At 36.7% G+C, this 13095-nt stretch overlaps 1 protein-coding gene across 1 annotated transcript; it reads left to right on the forward strand.

Annotated features, from left to right (window-relative positions):
- Positions 1-11912: 11912 nt before the first annotated feature.
- On the forward strand, positions 11913-12827 carry LOC101682904 (olfactory receptor 4A16-like). Its single transcript, XM_004782051.3, has one exon. The coding sequence runs from the start codon at positions 11916-11918 to the stop codon at positions 12825-12827; it is 912 nt and encodes a 303-aa protein (XP_004782108.1). The 5' UTR covers positions 11913-11915.
- The last annotated feature ends 268 nt before the right edge of the window (positions 12828-13095 follow it).

Genomic DNA, 13095 nt, shown 5'->3' on the forward strand with positions numbered 1-13095 from the left:
TGTAAATTTTACTATTAGGTGACGGGGTGTGGGCCTATTCTTATTGATTTTGAGGGGCATTCTCTGAACCTCCTGAATTTTGATGCTCGTTCCCTTTGCCATATTGGGGAAATTCTCCCCAATAATTCTCTCTAGTATACCTTCTGCTCCCCTCTCACTTTCTTCTTCTTCTGGAATCCCAATTATTCTAATGTTGTTTCGTCTTATGGTGTCACTTATCTCTCGAATTCTCCCCTCATGGTCCAGTAGCTGTTTGTCCCTCTTTTGCTCAGCTTCTTTATTCTCTGTCATTTGGTCTTCTATATCACTAATTCTTTCTTCTGCCTCATTTATCCTAGCAGTTAGAGCCTCCATTTTTGATTGCACCTCATTAATAGCTTTTTTGATTTCACCTTGGTTAGATTTTAGTTCTTTTATTTCTCCAGAAAGGGCTTTTATATCTCTCGAGAGGGTTTCTCTAATATCTTCCATGCCTTTTTCGAGCCCGGCTAGAACCTTGAGAATTGTCATTCTGAACTCTAGATCTGACATATTACCGATGTCTGTATTGATTAGGTCCCTAGCCTTCGGTACTGCCTCTTGTTCTTTTTTTTGTGTTGAATTTTTACGTCTTGTCATTTTGTCCAGATAAGAGTAAATGAAGGGGCAAGTAAAATACTAAAAGGGTGGCAACAACCCCAGGAAAATATGCTTTAACCAAATTAGAAGAGATCCAAAATCGTGAGTGGGGAGAAAGGGGATAAAAAGAGGTTCAAAAAGGAAGAAAGAAAGAAAAAAACAAAAAGAAAAGAAAAAGAAAAAAAAAGAAAAGAAAGAAAAGAATTTTTAAAAAAAGAAAACACCTAAGAAAAATGTAAAATATATATATATATATATTAGATAAACTAGTAAAAAATAGTTAAAAAAGAAAAAGGTAACAGTTAAAAAAAAAAATTTTACCCGAAGGTGAGAAAAAAAAAAAAATGAAAAAGAAAAAATTAAATTAACTGCAAGACTAAAAAAAAATCACAGGAAAAAAGCCATGAGTTCCGTGCTTGGCTTTCTCCTCCTCTGGAATTCTGCTGCTCTCCTTGGTATTGAAACCGCACTCCTTGGTAGGTGAACTTGGTCTCGGCTGGATTTCTTGTTGATCTTCTGGGGGAGGGGCCTGTTGTATTGATTCTCAAGTGTCTTTGCCCCAGGCGGAATTACACCGCCCTTACCCGGGGCCGGGGTGAGTAATCCGCTCGGGTTTGCTTTCAGGAGCTTTTGTTCCCTGAGCGCTTTCCGTAGAGTTCCAGAGGACGGGAATACAAATGGCGGCCTCCTGGTCTCCGGCCCGGAGGAGCCGAGAGCCCAGGGCCCCACTCCTCAGTGCGCCCTCAGAGAACCGCGCCCAGTTACTCCCGTCTGCCTGACCTCTGGCCGCGCTCCGAGCTCACCGAGCCTGCGACCGGTTCAAGGTAACACGGAGCTGCGAGCTTACTGTCGGCTCTGTCTCTGTAGCCGGCTTTCCCGTTCCAATACCCGCAAGCTCTGCGACACTCAGACACCCCCGATCCTTCTGTGACCCTGCGGGACCTGAGGCCACGCTGACCCCGCGTGGGCTTCGCCCCGGTTTAGCCTCTGGCGCGATGTCCCTCGGCGGAACAGACTTTTAAAAGTCCTGATTTTGTGCGCGGTTGCTCCGCCGCTTGCCGGGAGCCGGCCCCTCCCCCCGGGGTCTATCTTCCCGTCGCTTTGGATTCACTTCTCCGCCGGTCCTACCTTTCAGAAAGTGGTTGTTTTTCTGTTTCCAGAATTGCTGTTCTTCTTCTCTTCGATCTGCCGATGGATTTTCAGGTATTTGCAATCTTTAGATAAGCTATCTAGCTGATCTCCGGCTAGCTGAAGCAGTCTCAGCTTGCTACTTCTCCGCCATCTTGACTCCTCTGAATATATATTTTTTAAAGAAGACATACAAATGGTCAAGAGGAACATGGGAAGGTGCTCAATGTTACTAATCATCAGAGAAATGCAAATCAAAACCACAGTGGGATATACCTGTTAGGATGGATGTTACAAACAATTACGAGATAATGTGCTGGAGAGGATGTAGAGAGAAGGGAACCCTAGTTCACTGTTGTTGGGTATGTAAAATTTTTCAGCCACTGTGCAAAATGGCATGGAGATTCCTCAATAAAGTGAAATAAAACTACAGTATGATCTAGAAATGCCCCTTCTATGAGTATATCCTAGAATATGAAATCAGCATCTCAAGGAGATATTTGCACTCCTAGTTCATGGCAGTATTACTCACAATAACCAATATTGGAACAATCTAACCGTCCACTGATGGATGAATGGAAAAAGAAAATGTATATATAAGAGAATATAAGAGAAAGTCATTCAGCTATCAAAAAGAAGACAGTCCTACCAACTCCAGCACCATGAGAGACATTGAGATCTCTCTTTCTCTTTGCTTTCTCTTGAAGTGAAATTGTCAGACAGAGAAAGACAAATACTCCATGATCTCATTTATGTGTGGAATTTAAAAATCCAATGTATATGAGGCAAGAACTGAAGGGTAGAGGAAAATGGGAAATATTTGTCAAAGAGTACTAGCTATAAGATGAGTAAGTTCTGGGGAGCTAACATATAGCGGAATTCAGTACTTAACAACAGTTTATTATAGAAATAGTTGCTGAGAGAGTGAATCTTAAGTGCTTTCATTCCACCTAAAAATTTTGGTTGTGAGGTGCTGTTGTATCAACCAACCTTATTGTGGTAATCATTTTGCAATATATGCATATATCAGATCATTATGTTGTACATCATAATCTTATACAATGTTATATATCAATCATATTTTAATAAAGGTAAGAAAACATAAATAAAGAAGCACCTAAATGATAAACAAATGAATAATAAAATTTTATTTTATTACTTTAAAAAAGAAACTCTATAAACTAGAAACATGCTATTTCTTCCATATGCCCTACATAGAATTTGAGGGTGGACAATGTAACCAAGGGTATTGGTCTACAAGGAAAGGCCATATGCTTCCTTTTGTGCAATTATCATAAAAATATCTATATGTTTTCATTAAAGTTTATATAAGGGTATCACCCAGAAATACTTGGAGACAGGTTCCTCTCAGGTTTGGGCTGAAAGAAGTCCATGGGATAACACCCTTATATATTAGACATTTTTTTAATGGTTAAGAAACTATTAGACATACCTTAAATCTTTCTGAAGTGTTCACTAGGGTCTTATATCGACAACTTTGAGATTATATTTATTTTGGTACCGTTTCCCGCTTTCAGAGCTTTTTGTTTTTTTGGAGAGGCTGGGAATGAGACTCAAGAACTACTTGAATCCAGTAGTTCTGGTCTCCCTTCATGTTTTTCCTGAATTCTGCTTGAGAACTTAACAGGTCCTCTTTTAATTCATCTCTCTTTATCCATTCTTCAACATACCATACGCTGCTGAGAAAACAGCTGGCACTTCAGTATTCTATTTGGAAATGTTAGTCAAATCCACCTGCTTATTCAGGGATATTTCCCATTTTCCGCACTCTTATGGGTGAGCGATAGTCACCTTTTGTGGCACTTGGTAACACAAGTCACTTTTCTTCAGTGTCCAAACACAATTCTTCCTGTGTTTTAAGATTTGCCTTACAGAAGCCTTGACACCTTTCCAGCTTCCATCACTTCTGGTGCCAAAACCACCACCACATGCTTTACATTTTGTTATGGAAGCACCATACTTTCAGGTTCCACTGTTTGTTTTGGTTATCTTTTGCTACATGGCGTATGACTCCAAAGTTTTATGACATAAAATAACAGCTATTTTAATTTCCCTCAAAATTTTGTGGAGCAGCAATACAGGCAGAGGTTGGCTGTGTATTTTTTCTGGCTTTATGTGTCATGAACTGAAGTCACTCTGTGGTATTCAGCTGGTAACGGAGTGGTCTGCAGGATCTGGCACAGTTTTACTCATGTTCAAAGTGTCTTGGAAATGAGGACTAGAAGGAACTCACAGAGTCCTTCTCCCTATCCAGTTAGAAAGAGTACCACAAGTAGGACAGTCAGACTTTTTACAAAGTGCTCTGAGATCTCAGTTGTAGAAAGCGAAAGGAGTCAAGCCAGTTACAGGCTACCTCCAAAACGAGCATCATGTCACTTTCACCATTTTCTACTGGTCATGGAAGGGGCATAACCTGCCCAGATTTGAGGTGATGGAGAATTAGGTGATGATCCTTGGTGGAGAAGTCCACAATTGATGGCAAAGTCATATTACAGAAGGGCATGTGGGATGGAAGATATTCTATATATTGTTGTGAAATACAACTGTCCACATCTCTGAAAGGGCATGCTGGGAGTTTCACATAAATTGTGTTGAATCTACAGATCACTTTGAGTGCATAACATCTTAAAAATATTGAATTTTCTAGTTCTTGAACACAAGGTATTAATTTATTGGAATGTTCACAAAATGTTGTTTTGTTAATATTTATAATTTTTAGTGGAGGGATGTTGTTTATATTTTCCTAAGTAAATTTGTTTTCAGATACTGATGTTAAAGGTTTTTAACATTTTGTAATTTTTCAATTTTTATGAATACAAAGAAATGTAATTTAATATTTTATTTTGATCTTGTGTCCTAAAAACTGACTAAATTCACTTGTTAATTCTAGTAATCTGTGTAGATTCCTTAGGGTTTTCTATGACATAATCCCATTTACAAAAATAGGACAGGGACAACTGGGTGGCTCAGTGGGTTAAAAAGCCTCTGCCTTTGGCTCAGATCATGATCCCAGGGTCCTGGGATAGAGCCCCATATTGGGCTCTCTGCTCAGCAGAGAGCTTGCTTCCTCCTATCTCTCTGCCTGCCTCTCTGCCTACTTGTGATCTCTGCCTGTCAAGTAAATAAATAAAATCTTCAAAAATAGGACAGTCCATTTCTTGGAAAGATACAGGAGTATTTAGCTTTTTGATTTATTTTTTAGTCTTTTTTCAGAAGCTTGTATTTTTTCTTTATTTTACCCATTTTCTTAAGGTATCAAATTTATTACAATGATGTTTTTCATAAGAACCATTTATTACCATGTCAAAAACTAAAGCATATGTATGATTTCATCTGCTTTTTAATTGTTGATATTGGTAATTTTCTCTTGATAACTTTTGCTAGAAATTTATCATTGCAATATGAAAGTATCAATTCTTGCTTATTTTGTTTATTTTATGTTTTCTTTTGTATTGATTTTTAAAAATTTATTTATTTTTTTCAGCGTAAGAGTATTCATTGTTTTTGCACCACACCCAGTGCTCCATGCAATATGTGCCCTCTCTAATACCCACCACCTGGTTCCCCCAACCTCCCACTCCCCCCACTCAAAACCTCAGATTGTTTTTCAGAGTCCATAGTCTCTCATTGTTCACCTCCCCTTCCAATTTCCCTCAAATCCCTTCTCCTCTCCATCTCCCATTGACCTCCATGCTATTTGTTATGCTCCACACACAAATAAGTGAAACCATATGGTCATTGACTCTCTCTGCTTGACTTATTTCACTCAGCATAATCTCTTCCAGTCCCGTCCATGTTGCTACAAAAGTTGAGTATTCATCCTTTCTGATAGAGGCATAATACTCCATAGTGTATATGGACCACATCTTCCTTATCCATTCGTCCATTGAAGAGCATCTTGGTTCTTTCCACAGTTTGGCGACCATGGCCATTGCTGCTATAAACATTGGGGTACAGATGGCCCTTCTTTTCACTACATCTGTATCTTTGGGGTAAATACCCAGGAGTGCAATGGCAGGGTCATAGGGATGTTCTATTTTTAATTTCTTGAGGAATCTCCACACTGTTTTCCAAAGTGGCTGCACCAACTTGCATTCCCACCAACAGCGTAAGAGGGTTCCCCTTTCTCCTCATCCTCTCCAACACATGTTGTTTCCTGTCTTGTTAATTTTGGCCATTCTAACTGATGTAAGGTGATATCTCAATGTGGTTTTCATTTGAATCTCCCTGATGACTAGTGATTATGAACATTTTTTCATGTGTCTGATAGCCATCTGTATGTCTTCATTGGAGAACTGTCTGTTCATATCTTCTGCCCATTTTTTTTAATATGATTGTCTGTTTTGTGCGTGTTGAGTTTGAGGAGTTCTTTATAGATCCTGGATATCAACCTTTTGTCTGTACTGTCAATTGTAAATATCTTCTCCCATTCCGTGGGTTGCCCCTTTGTTTTGTTGACTGTTTCCTTTGCTGTGCAGAAGCTTTTGATATTGATGAAGTCCCAAAAGTTTATTTTTGCTTTTGTTTCCTTTGCATTTGGAGACATATCTTGAAAGAAGTTGTTGTGGCTGATATTGAAGAGATTACTGCCTATGTTCTCCTCTAGGATTCTGATGGATTCCTGTCTCACGTTGAGGTCCATTTTGAGTTTATCTTTGTGTACGGTGTAAGAAAATGGTCGAGTTTCATTCTTCTACATATAGCTGCCCAGTTTTCCCAGCACCATTTATTGAAGATACTGCCTTTTCTCCACTGTATATTTTTTCCTGTTTTGTCGAAGATTATTTGCCCATAGAGTTGTATTGATTTTTGATCTTTCTTTCATTACATTCCTCCTCCTTCCCCAGCTTTGATTTATTCTTCTTTTTGTAACTTCTTAAATTAAAAGCTTAGTTGCTTTTAAAGTTTTATCTTTAACATAAGTATAAAGCTATACATAAATTTAGGTAAGCTGAAATAAGCAACTTTTTGTGTGGTTTAGCATGTAAGGAAGATCTTCAACTGATTCATATAGGTATTTAATCACTCATTATCAGTGATCCTTATGAAATAGAAAACACAGTTCACAACTCAAGATATGTGGAGATGAAGATGCTCAGTGGAGCTCACTGTAAGCTGTGGGAAAACAAATAAAAGTGGAAGCCCCTGGAGTTTTGGTGTAGAGACAGGCTCTTGTTGGAAAATAATTTGTTTATTGTAGAAACACTCAGTGGATATTGGACTAAAAATAAGGGATTGAATTAATGAACTGAAAATCATTACAGTGACATAGATTCAGGTCTTGGTCAACTGCATCCACTCCAACACAGACCTACAGAACTGTGACTACTTCCCTTTTAATGAGTTTCAATTTCGACCTCAGCAGCTTCCCTCATCCGAAGGCCATCTGCCTCTGAACCAGGGCCTCTTAGTAGAGATGCTAACAGCTAGAGATAGGACTTCTTTGGCTGAGAACATGATTGGATTACTGAACCCAACACTGGTTATCCTTTCCCTTTGATTTAAATGTGATTTGCCTTACTTAGTTTTGCTATATGAAACTCATAATTTATTATTTGTTTAACCTTTCTTTTCCTCTTCAAATTAGAGATTTCTCACATATTTGACTGTCTGCTACTTTTTTAAAAAAAAGATTTCATTTATTCATTTGAGAGAGAAAAAATGAGAGAGAGCACAAGTGGGTTTAGGGGCAGAGGGAAAAGCAGACTCCTGCTAAGCAGGGAGCCAGGACTCCATCCTGTGACTCCAAGATCATGACTTGAGCCAAAGGCCATTGCTTAACCACTACTACCTGACTAATTGTTCTTGGCAAAAACTTAGTCTTTTTTTTCTCTAGGGATTGCCCTGTGAAGAAAACTGTCCAGAGGAGTTTACTGTATTTGAATTTGTTCCAAATATTCTAATAAGCTAATCTATAATGGTCTTACATTCTCTTTCATTGAAAACAGTAGTGATGTGTAAAGCTATAGGCTGTGTTCTGTGCATATAAATGGAAGGACTATTTTCCTGGTATAATGGCCCAAGAGATTTCTGACAACTCAAATATCTGCCTAGGCCGGAGTTTCTCTTCATTCCCTAGATGTTTCCTTGATATATTTTCCTGTGCGTAGATATACTTCATTGCTTGTGCAAACATATGGGAGACTCCGGTTCTCTGGGATGAAGCTGGGGAAAGGTAGAAACATGATTTTCATTATGGAAGCAGCCTTAGGAATATGTTTTGAATGACTGAATAGATAAAGAGTTCTCTTACTATGTGAAACATTGCTCAGTCATTGATCTTCTGGGAAGCAAATTCCAGAATTTACTTTGTTAGGCACAGAGACATATTAATGTCCAAACACATGAATGAAATACTTTTTGGGTTACCTCATCATAACTGCCTAATAAGAGATTCATTCAAGTAACTAATTTAAGGTTATTTAAAAAATTGAGGGTTTTTGTATCGGCAGATAAGGGTTTGGCCAAGTTAACTTCTACTAATTAGGCCAATTTTTGCATAGTTTTCAAACATAGCAGCTTTTTCTTTCCCTGATGACATTTTCCCAGCAAGTGAGTAGTTCAACTATTTTTGCACAGTAAATATTTATTGTATTTAAGTGTGTTTATATTCTAGACATCCACATGGATAGTTTTGCATTCATCTGAAAGACTGAGATGATAGGAAGCCTGCATGGAAATGTGGAAAATGTGACCACTTGGAACCATTTCTAGATGTACTGATTAACCATGCATTATTATATGTTCTATGGTCACACACAGATATGCAAATTATCTAGTTATCCACACTGAAAGAAGCACTGATTTTAAAGACCAAAGAAAAAACCCAAGAAGTTAGTCCTTAAAACAGCCAAGGTATACTCAACGAAAATTCATGTGATTTACTTAACTATAGGTAGTGTCTTATATACCATATATTTTCATTGGAGGAATTCTGAATTAAGCTAGCAAAACTGAAATTAGCCAGTGTATATAAATGTATTTGGTTTTAGTATTGTAGCCTGACAAATGTTTATTGTCAATTTGACAAATAACAAAGGGGAAAAGGTAAAACATTAAAAATTTTTTTTTTTATTTATTATGAGAGAGAGAGAGAAAGGGAGAGAGAGAGAGAGGGAGAGCACACAGGTAGGGGGGCAGAGGGAGAGAACCTCAAACAGACTTTATTTTAGTTTAAAATGAACTAATGGATTTATAAATAACCTTGGTTCATGGGCTATTATATTTTACATAATATGCCAATATTTATAATTACCATTAGATTATTTAAGAATTGCATATCATATCAAGTGTGTTGGAATATAAAAGAATAAATATTCTCTTCTGGAAGCTTGATGTGGGCTGATATGTATTAATCTTAAATTTATTATAGAAACCATATTTGTGTATATTCATGAAGAAACTCATGTTCAGGTAAGTAAGTTTTGGCCACTTAGACATAAAGCTATAATTATAAAGTACTATATTATTTTGTACCATGGGATTTTAATTGACCTTTTAAAGACATATCTATAAGAAACTATGTAAATTATACTTTTAAAATAGAGCCATGTTAACTCAGTGGTTTTAGTTATTAAAGTCCCGGAACACCATCTGTCAGTTTTTATAGTATCAAATCTTCGATGACTTAAACTGTGGAAAATAGTTTGAATACCTAGTTTCTACATGTGAATAATTTAACTGGCTAATAGAAGATTTATCCTGGTGAAATCCAACATCGGGTATTAACAAGAGGACACTATTTCCTGAAGAAAGTAGGGACTGAAAAATAATAACTGGATATAGACTGCCTTATAACCTTATATTCTTCAACAGGTGTGGCTTTGTCAATCTAGAGCTTCAACAGTGATAGAGCTCTTAAACCAAATGGAATAGTCATGTGAATGAGGTATGTGTACTATTCATCATACGTGGCTACTAAGGAAAGCTCAATCTTCTTCAGCACATGGCCATGGGAATAGAATCAACTTGTCTATATTTGAGGTTTAGTAATTCTGCAATTTTCCTGACCATTGAATAACCTAAAAGTTTAGGTGTATCTGAGGCTGTACAATTCTTTTCTCTTTTAATTTTATCCTTACCATCAGATGTAGGGTCTCTGGGAAAAGAGTGTTTTTATTCTTTTTGAATTTTCCTTTTTTCCCTCCTTTACTGAGAACTACTGTGCATTGAATTGTTATGATTCCCCCAAAGGCCTCCTGAGTGACCCTGTAAGCCTCAGGGGGTTTGGCTTCTAGTATTCTCTCACTAAAAGAGATCTTTCTGAATAAGATTTTTTAAAGAATACTAAGGTTATTTAATTATCACATTAATATTTTTTTTTACCTATGGATATTCATTTCTTAAATATAATTTTTCCTTCCTGATTTGATACTTCTTTTCTACCTTTTTTTTCTCTAGATTTATGTTTGCATCTAGTCAAGATACATTTCATCATAGATAATTATTACTACACATATGCAAGAAAATAGGTAATTCCTACAGCATAAAACCTTATCCTATGCACAAAAAAGGGGTTCATGACTTATGGATGCACTATTCTCTTTTTATCAAGAGTATGTTGTCTATAATTCTTGTCAAACTGACAAAAATCCAGATGATTTGTTCTGATGTAATTTAATAGTGAAATATTCAAGAACATTAATAATACTATAATTTACTGAGCTTTTACCAGGTGCCAGGCATGTTCTAGGTGACCACATTATTCGTCACTGTGCTATGTTCTTTCTATAAGGTTGTTTTGGGTCTTAAATATGAATAAGAGACTCATAGTCATTATCTGGTCTTTGCAATGATCAAATCCCATCTGCCACTGAATAGCATTTTTAAAGTAACAGTGATAAGCTCAGAAATTTTTATCTAATTATAAGAATATGAAAAAAGAAAAAAAATGTCAGCAAGGTGATGGGTATTAAGGAAGACATGTGTTGTGATGAGCACTGTGTGCTTTACGCAGCTAATGAATTGTTGAACACTACATCAAAAACTAAAACTTCTAAATGTAATTACAAGTCTGTCTCAGTCTGCTCAATGGAAAATAAAGTGATTGAACTAGGTAATCTCAGAATCCTTTCCTGTCCAACTATCTGTGATAATTTTCATGCAGTCCCACCTCTTCTATTATATGACATTTTAAACAAATTTTATTATGTTCAATTAATCATCACATAATACATCATTAGTTTTTCCTCCCTCACTAACTTATTTTTACCGTAAGGATTTTGAAAAAAATACCAGGGACTGATGTAACAATTTGTGAAAATTGCAGGTCAGTTCATCTTAGTTCAAATATATTTGCTGAAAATCTAGATAGTGTATGTGTGTTGAGAATTGTGAGGTAGGCAAAAATTAAAGGGAGAGAACTCCCAACTCCTTAAAAAGCTGATAGAGAATCAGACCAAGTCATTGTGAAAGGGAATGATGTACTAAATAATTTTGTAGTTGTTGGATACACTTCAGTCTAGTTGTTATGTCAAAGTCTAGTCTGAACATCTAGTAATGGGATCTAGTCTAATCTGAACATCTAGTAATGGGATACTGTAGTATTAAGTGAATTATTAAGAAGATGCTACTTTTGGTGCTAGATAAATCATATTTTAAAGGTACTTACTGCAAATACTACTGCCTCAAAGGACTGACTCTATGCTGATTTGTGTAGTTTATTGCCATTACCAAAAGTAAATTTCTGGAGAGCAGGAATCATGTCCTTGGTTTTGACTGCTGATTTCTGTGCCGAAAACTGACAGAGTTTCAATAGTATGTATTATACATAAAATAATATAAATAAAAATATAATATAAATAAATATAAATTCAATTAATATAGATATACAATGTAAATCTATTACTATATTTGGGCTTTTGATTATTCTTTTCTGTAGATGCTCCTTTAAAACTTAGAGAAAGAACTTACTTTCCAGCCAAAAATATCATCTGAAGAAAAATCGGGTTGTCAAGGAAAGACTTTTTGGAGGAAGAACTCAATAAATATCATTAAATATTTATTGTGTGTGAACTGCTATAGAAAACGACATAACAGTGAAGATGTGCTCTTAACAATGGACATATTTATGGTCATGTTCATGATTTCATTACAGGTCTTGTTCTCCTGAGCTCTCATTCCTGAAACAGGCCTGATAGAAAGATCACATGGGAAATAATAATAATGTGACAGAATTTGTCCTTCTTGGCCTCACTCAGGATCCTGAGGGACAAAAAACATTATTTGTCATGATTTTCCTCATCTACATTGTGACAATGGTGGGCAACCTACTCATTGTGGTGACTGTTTTTGGCAGCCCCTCTCTGGACTCCCCCATGTACTTTTTCCTCGCCTATCTGTCACTTATGGATGCTGTTTATTCCACTGTCATCTCACCCAAATTGATTATAGACTTACTCTGGGACAGAAAAACCATTTCCTTCCAAGCTTGCATGGGCCAGCTCTTTCTAGAACACCTCTTTGGGGGTTCTGAGGTCTTCCTTCTGGTGGTGATGGCCTATGATCGCTATGTGGCCATCTGTAGGCCACTGCATTACTTGACTGTTATGAATCGACAGGTTTGCATCCTGCTGTTAGTGGCAGCCTGGATTGGAGGTCTTGTGCATTCTATGGTTCAGCTTCTTTTTGTGTATGGCCTCCCATTTTGTGGCCCTAATGTCATCAATCACTTCATCTGTGACATGTACCCATTATTAGAAATTGCCTGTACTGACACTTATTTGATAGGCCTCACTGTGGTTGCCAATGGTGGAGCAATCTGTATGGTCATCTTTATCTTTCTGCTCATCTCCTATGGAGTCATTCTCAATTCTCTTAAAAGCCACAGTCTTGAAGGGAGGCGCAAAGCCTTGTCTACTTGCAGTTCCCACACCACAGTGGTTGTCCTCTTTTTTGTTCCCTGCATTTTCATGTATGTTAGACCTGTTTCCAACTTTCCCATTGATAAATCCGTAACTCTGGTTTATACAGTGATTACCCCCATGTTAAATCCTTTAATATACACTTTGAGAAATTCAGAGATGAAAAATGCTATGAAAAAATTCTGGTGTAAAATTTAACCAAAGAAAGAATAAGAATGTGTCACCTACAGTGAACACACATTAATTATAAAGCAAGAAAAAGGTAATAAATTCTAATAATACATTTAAGCAATTCAATGGGTTCTCTAGAGATATATTTTTTAAAAATTTATACAAAGACGTCAAAAAGTAGAATAAACTGTCTTTTGAGGTAAGAATCAATCTAATCAGTAAATTCTGGAGGATGAATAAAAGGCACAGGTATAAAAAAAGGCACATGTACTTGTCCTATTGTAAGTTAAAAATA

Source organism: Mustela putorius, unplaced genomic scaffold, assembly GCF_011764305.1.
Source record: "Mustela putorius furo isolate JIRA1106 unplaced genomic scaffold, ASM1176430v1.1 tig00000127_pilon_pilon_pilon, whole genome shotgun sequence".
In the NCBI taxonomy this organism is placed as follows: Eukaryota; Metazoa; Chordata; class Mammalia; order Carnivora; family Mustelidae; genus Mustela; species Mustela putorius.